Below are 8,133 nucleotides of genomic sequence, written 5' to 3'. Positions count from 1 at the left end.
AGTGTTACTGACAGTAGGAGGTGTGTGTTACTGACAGTAGGAGGTGAGTGTTACTGACAGTAGAAGATGAGTGTTACTGACAGTAGGAGGTGGGTGTTACTGACAGAAGGGGGTGAGTGTTACTGACAGTAGGAGGTGAGTGTTACTGACAGTAGGAGGTGAGTGTTACTGACAGTAGGGGATGAGTGTTACTGACAGTAGGAGGTGAGTGTTACTGACAGTAGGGGGTGAGTGTTACTGACAGTAGGAGGCGAGTGTTACTGACAGTAGGGGGTGAGTGTTACTGACAGAAGGGGGTGAGTGTTACTGACAGTAGGAGGTGAGTGTTACTGACAGTAGGAGGTGTGTGTTACTGACAGTAGGAGGTGAGTGTTACTGACAGTAGGAGGTGGGTGTTACTGACAGTAGGAGGTGAGTGTTACTGACAGTAGGGGGTGAGTGTTACTGACAGTAGGAGGTGAGTGTTACTGACAGTAGGGGGTGAGTGTTACTGACAGTAGGGAGTTAGTGTTACTGACAGTAGGGGGTGAGTGTTACTGACAGTAGGGGGTGAGTGTTACTGACAGTAGGGAGTTAGTGTTACTGACAGTAGGAGGTGAGTGTTACTGACAGTAGGGAGTGAATTGTACTCACAGTAGAAGACTTTATTCTTGTATCAATCAGTAAATCTATGATAATCGTGTCGAGGTTGCATTATATACAGTCACAGGATATAGATCTACTAATATATAAACATCTTTTTTTTAAGACCTGGTCGACAATGTCCATGCATTGAGGAAGGCAACAGAAAGTATTATTGGTGACAGAATAACCAAATTTACCATTCAAGTTGACAGACCTCTGCTTTTCTCTATCGCTATGAATCACTACAGTAACAAGTTCTCCAAGCCGGAACAAATCCACGAAACTCCTATGATTATTTTTAAGAACGAGGACAGCTTCGATGCAAACGCACCGAGGAGGGAATTTTACTCCTTATTTTTCCAAAGCTGCCTTTTTGAGGAGAGATTGTGGGTAGGACAAGGGAGGCGTCTGGTACCGTCAAATGACATCACCATGACACGCGATAAGCAGTTGTCTGCCCTTGGTGTGGCCATTGTAGAAGCTATAGTAAATGGCGACTGTGGATTCCCGTACCTGAATGAAGCTCTTTACCACTTCATAATTGGAGACAACGAATATGAAAACTATCTCAGGATTGATGATATCCCAGATCAAGATGTTCTTTACTTTACTCAACAGGTGGGACCAAAGTTAGAAAGAGTTATGTTGATAGGAATCGTTAATCCAATTGTTTATAGAAATCGTTAATCCAATTGTTTATAGGTTTTTCAAATGATTCGCTTGCTTTTTTTCCCGCAAAATTGTTTAAACAACATATCTGTCTGAAGCAATAAATCATTTGAAGTAGATATATTTGTTCCGTAAAATGTATGAACATGACTTATCTGAAATAAATAAATTCCCAGATATATCATACTGCTTCTGGCTAAATATCACTGCAATGAAAAACGAAAATGAAAATCTGAATTAAATATAAGACGATAGGAAGGACAAAAAGATGTTAGGATACAAACATGCTACGTTATACACTGTAGTTATCGGCGGCTAGAACAGATGATGAGGTCAAACAGGTGGTGTGTTCAGATGCTGGGGTTTGTATGGATGGTACGGGATGGCCTGAGGGACAGACAGTCAAGGTAAACATTATACCTTACTGATTCGTCAAAAGAAATCATTCCGAATTTATTGAAATACTATTACAGGTGCTATGATATATCTTTAAACGGACATTCCGTCGATGAAATGAGTTTATGCTATAGAAATGAAAAATGATATTTATTCCATCACATATTGGCACAAATATGAGTGTAAGTGTCTTTCATCTATAAATCTTATATAATACTGTACAACTCATATCTGCCGTTACAGAGCGAAGGAAAACCCTCTTTAAAAATAATTAAAATAGTGTATACAAAATCACCTGTATATCTCTTTATGTATCTTATATATAGTCTATCATGTAATTGTTATTAACTATCTTATTGTATTTAAAATCAAATGTGACAAATTTTGTTCCATGATGAAAATGTCGGCCTTATGTTTATTTTGTTTGTAGAATCAAACGGTCAATAGGTTTTTAATATTTTACTTATTTTTCATCCAGATGTCCGATCGGGAGGCTTTAGTGCGACACATGGCGAAGTGGAGTGTGATAGAGAGACGGCGGACCGCCATAGACCAGTTAAAAGAGGGACTTAATTACAAGAATTTTTTGAGCTCACTTAGGACGAACACACTGCTCAAATGTCTGCTGGTATTCTCGGGAGAGTACTGCGTAACAGCCAACTATCTACGGAGGATGCTGTCCCCCTCCCTAGTCAGCCTGAGAGTCAACGATAAACACGAAGGGGAGGCAAAGAAACACTTCAATAAACTCCTGGAAGAAATTACAGGTAACACACATTCTTTCTTGTTCTAAACTAACTTCGCCTTATGGGAAAGAAATCCTGTCTAAATTATTTGCTTAATACTTTGCAAGTGCAGACATATTCAAATTGGCAGAGTGAAAAATGTTAGCTTTCACAAATTCACCAATTATGATAATCTGTATAATTATATTGTAATTTTGGCGGACTTGTTTTTCTTCCGCACAACTTTGCTGATATAATATGTTATTCATTCAAAGAACTCTAAGAAATATAATAATTAACTGGAATATTTCATTTGGCATAATCGACATACCAGGTAAAGAATGTAAATTAAATAAAAGAACTGCGACCGCTTCTAGAAAAAGTGAGCCAATTTATCGCTGGTTTTTATTTGTTACTGAGTTTATGATAAGACATACAGCAAACAAAGCTCAACAGCATGAATGTAATACTAGTATGTAAATTGAACGCAAACGGTAATATGAATGGGAGGAGGATCAGAACTCGGATGGAAAAGGCCAATCGAACAGTACTTTAAGAAATTACAGTTGATGCAAAAATAATATTTCGCATTGACATTTATACATTAATTCCTCATATGCAGTTCTTAGCACTTAATAGCTGAAATCATTACTTAACTACTGTATAATGCACAGTATAAATTATTTTTATTATACCCAATTCAAAATAAATCATTTCATTACATGACATTGTGGTTATCTTAACACATAAAATCTTTTTACAAAACTCCAAGTGAACTTTTTCAATACCCTGACCTTTGCAGTAACCCCATACTTTGGATTGGTAACACAGTATGCTTTGTGTTAAAAGCTGAAGTAGTTAAGTTTTTTGTCTTTTTTTTTTCGTCCTCTAGAAAAAGAATTGACAGTTAAATAGCTCGTAAATTTCTTTATATGGGATTCGTAAGTCTTCACTTTATTTCTGTTTCAGCTCTTATGCGAGACTTTAAATGAGCAAGTAAGACTACTATATCAAGCTTACCCACAGTGTTAAGCACCTGTGCAGACTCATTCAGTCTATTGATTAAATTTGTCTTAACTAACCTGGACATACCGTAAAATCTGCTTCTATTGGTACACACGTACAAACAAAGTATCCAATTAAGTCTCCAATTAAGTCTACAATAAAGTCCACAATAAAGTCTACAATAAAGTCTACAATAAAGTCTACAGTAAAGTCTACAATAAAGTCTACAGTAAAGTCTACAGTAAAGTCTACAGTAAAGTCTACAATAAAGCCTACATTAATTCCAAAATAAAGTCTACAGTATAGTCTACAATAAAGTCTACATTAAGGTCTATATTAATTCTACAATAAAGTCTACAATAAAGTCTACAATAAAGTCTACATAAAGTCTATATTAATTCTACAATAAAGTCTACAGTAAAGTCTACAATAAAGTCTACAGTAAAGTCTACAATAAAGTCTACAATAAAGTCTACAATAAAGTCTACAGTAAAGTCTACAATAAAGTCTACAATAAAGTCTACAATAAGTCTACAATAAAGTCTACAATATAGTCTACAATAAAGTCTACAATAAAGTCTACAATAAAGTCTACAATAAAGTCTACAATAAAGTCTACAATAAAGTCTACAATAAAGTCTACAATAATTCTACAATTAAAGTCTACAATAAGTCTACAATAAAGTCTACAATAAAGTCTACAATAAAGTCTACAATAAAGTCTACAATAAAGTCTACAATAAAGTCTACAATAAAGTCTACAATAAAGCCTACAATAAAGTCTACAATAAAGCCTACAATATAGTCTACAATAAAGTCTACAATAAGTCTACAATAAAGTCTACAATAAAGTCTACAATAAAGTCTACAATAAAGTCTACATTAAAGTCTACAATAAAGCCTACAATAAAGTCTACAATAAAGCCTACAATAAAGTCTACAATAAAGTCTACATTAAGGTCTATATTAATTCTACAATAAAGTCTACAATAAAGTCTACAATAAAGTCTATATTAATTCCAAAATAAAGCCTACAATAAAGTCTACAATAAAGTCTACAATAAAGCCTACAATAAAGCCTACAATAAAGTCTACAATAAAGTCTACATTAAGGTCTATATTAATTCTACAATAAAGTCTACAATAAAGTCTACAATAAAGTCTACAATAAAGTCTATATTAATTCCAAAATAAAGCCTACAGTAAAGTCTACAATAAAGCCTACAATAAAGCCTACAACAAAGTCTACAATAAAGTCTACAATAAAGTCTACATTAAGGTCTATATTAATTCTACAATAAAGTCTACAATAAAGTCTACAATAAAGTCTACAATAAAAGCTGCAATAAAGTCTACAATAAAGTCTACAATAAAGTCTACAATAAAGTCTACAATAAGTCCTACAATAAAGCCTACAATAAAGTCTACAACAAAGTCTACAGTAAAGTCTACAATAAAGTCATTGAAGTCTACATTAAGGTCTATATTAATTCTACAATTAAAGTCTATATCAAAGCCTACAATAAAGTCTACAATAAAGTCTACAATGAAGTCTACAATGAAGTCTACAATAAGTCTACAATAAAGTCTACAATAAAGCCTACAATAAAGTCTACAATAAAGTCTACAATAAAGCTGCAATAAAGTTTATATTAAAGTCTACAATTCAATTTACAATAAAAGTCATAGGCAATTCCTCAGCTTTGCACTACATGTATTAAGGAAATAAGCTGTCTCGGCGACCATTTGAATTGAAATGACCGAATAATACAAGTGGGTGTATCAGTGTGAAAATGTAATATGTGTTAAAAAAAAGTTATTCCGATTTGTCTTCAGCTTAAAATATACTTGAGAGTATAAATAGCTTATTAGATGTATTGCGACATCCCCGATCGCTTAATATGAATACATGAACATATATGATGTGTTTATTCCTTAATATTTATATTTCCACTCAATTCAGACTCAATGAACCTTCCACAATTAACTCGAGTCATTTTTCAATGAACTATATCAAGCCCGGCGTAGGAATACATTTGTCGAGCTTGGACTATATTTTTTTTAATTCCTTTTCAAAAGTGATCATATTTATATGAAATAAATTCCTTTAAAACTAATACTTGTTTTAAATCCCTATTAAGTTTGTTTACGAAAGAAATCCTAAAAGTATTAACCATATGTAGACGAAGAGTGATGACGTATATTTTGGTAAGTTCTGTGGTAGACTTGCACAAGTCCCTATTTGTCAAAGACACAATATTGTACAAAATACCCCCAAAATATAAATATCAGGATTGAATAAAGTTATGTTGAGGTGTATGGGGGTATAAACCGCAATAGGTCTGGAGACAAATTTATTATGAACTGCTTTGCAGTTCATAAAATTTGTCTCAAGACCTATTGAGGTTTATACCCCCATACACCTCAACATAACATTATTCAATCCTTAATTATTGATTTCTAATGAGGTGTTGTAATAATCTTAATGTCTAGTGTATTGTAGGATATGTTTCTACCATTCCTTTAATGTTAGGAGTTGTCCGCTCGTGGACGCATTGAACTCCAAATCATACCACTCTTAAAATAGGTTCTCAACAAAACTACGTAGGTTCTACATACTTTCTCAGATTTAACCATAGCTGCTTACTGATAAATAATGCCACGTGTAGCCCTCTTGGTCATTGGAAAGCTAATAATTGTTTATTCTTATATCAGATGAAGATGCTGGATACTTGTTTTTCTTCATCACTGGTGTCCTTGACCCTCCAATCAAGGAAATGGTCCTGAATGTGACCTTTAACCCCAACCGGAAGAGGACGTTACCGGAAGCCACAGCGTGCAACAATACCATCAGTTTGCCACAAGGAAACGGTTCATTTCAAGCGTTCAAGAAAAGTTTCATTACTGCAATCCAGTATGCGCGTGTGGGATTCGGGAAAACATCTCATATGTAAAAGTGAATGTACGGTCTTTAGAAGTCCAGGTGGAGGATCTGCCAAGAACTGTTGACAAACTTTGAGTAAAATGGTCGATGAAGGGTTTAATAATTTGTATCAAGCCTCAATCATACCTATCTTTGTTATTAGCCAAAACTCATTATGGTTGTTAAGATAAACCCATATTCGTATTTAGCATAAACACTGTTTGTAATGAGGAAAAACTATGTTTGTATCTTAAGTATATTCTGTTTGTAGTTAACATAAACATTTGTTTGTGATAAACATCACCCTTTTTGTGATCTTTATCAGCCCTTGTTTGGCATAAACTCGTGTTTGTAATTAAGGTATACTGTTTGTTGTTAGCAACTTCTATTTGTAATTAGCATACAATCCATCTTTATTATTAAGGTATACTGCTTAAAATAAGTTTAACCTTTCTTTGAAATAAGCATGTACAACTTTGAAAACCCCTACTTGTAAATAATGTAAAGTTTTTTGTAATTAACGTATACTGTTCATAATTAGCATAAACCCTAACTTGTAAATAGCATTTGTTATTAGTTTAAACTGTTTTAATAGCGTAAACACCCTGGTTTTCAATTAGCGCAAAACATTTTTTTGTAATAATCATTAAAAACTGATTGTAATTAGCAATGATGTCAACTGTAAAAGTATGAGCGCAGTTAAATAGAAAATAATCACAATGATTGTGTGATCCTGGTTTTTGTTGTCGCCTGCGGCCAAGCTAGGTGTCTTGCTATCATCGTATGGAATTGTCTATCACTTTGATAACTAAATATGATGCTACTCTTTCATAAGAGAACTATCTATGTTACATAGACGTATTAAATGTGATGAATTACAACTATAACGAAGATTGTTTTTGTGATTTTCTGTGCATTTCCCACTTCTTTAAATAGCTTATGGGGAGCAAAATGAAGCATTGTTGAACATTATGTAAAAATATTTCGCTTAGCGCATACCGACAGATTACCAATAGGCAATCCACTTACATGAAGTTGACTTCCACAGAAGTGGCAATTCATAGAGAGTAGGGGATAACCATTGGTGTTCAGAGATATTTGCATTAAAATGATGTATCAATCATCTGAATATGAACTAAAAATACAAAATTGTTTACTACTTTCAATGTATATATAATAAGCATTCGTGTGCACACAAGGAATTAACAACAGAAAAAAAGCCACACGTGTACACCTCTATGACAAGTAAAGACAGCCGCACGTGTTCACCTCTATATAAAGAAAAGACAGTCACACGTGTTCACCTCTATATAAAGAATAGACAGTCACACGTGTACACCTCTATATAAAGAAAAGACAGCGTCACGTGTACACCTCTATGACAAGTAAAGACAGTCACACGTGTACACCTCTATATAAAGAAAAGACAGTCGCACGTATACACCTTTATGTAAAGTAAAGACAGCCGCACGTATACACCTTTATGTAAAGTAAAGACAGCCGCACGTATACACCTTTATGTAAAGTAAAGACAGCCGCACGTATATATCTCTATGTAAAGAAAAGACAGCCGCACGTATATATCTCTATGTAAAGAAAAGACAGCCGCACGTGTACACCTCTATGTAAAGTAAAGACAGCCACACATGTACACCTCTGTGTAAAGTAAAGACAGCCACACGTGTACACCTCTATATAAAGAAAAGACAGTCACACGTGTACACCTCTATGTAAAGAAAAGACAGTCACACGTGTACACCTCTATATAAAGGAAAGACAGCCACACGTGTT

The 8,133-nt window shown here is 34.2% G+C and overlaps 1 protein-coding gene across 1 annotated transcript; it reads left to right on the top strand.

The window, feature by feature from the left end:
- The first annotated feature begins 594 nt into the window (after positions 1 to 594).
- LOC117335396 lies at positions 595 to 7,229 on the top strand. The gene is made up of 4 exons (XM_033895357.1): positions 595 to 1,242; positions 1,599 to 1,700; positions 2,168 to 2,456; positions 6,135 to 7,229. The coding sequence occupies exons 1-4, from the start codon at positions 859 to 861 to the stop codon at positions 6,371 to 6,373; spliced, it is 1,014 nt and encodes a 337-aa protein (XP_033751248.1). The 5' UTR covers positions 595 to 858; the 3' UTR covers positions 6,374 to 7,229.
- Positions 7,230 to 8,133: the final 904 nt, after the last annotated feature.

The sequence above is a fragment of the Pecten maximus genome, chromosome 10, assembly GCF_902652985.1.
Source record: "Pecten maximus chromosome 10, xPecMax1.1, whole genome shotgun sequence".
Lineage (NCBI taxonomy): Eukaryota > Metazoa > Mollusca > Bivalvia > Pectinida > Pectinidae > Pecten > Pecten maximus.
The sequence above is the reverse complement of the archived record's forward strand: the minus strand, read 5'-3'. Positions and strand labels throughout refer to the sequence as shown.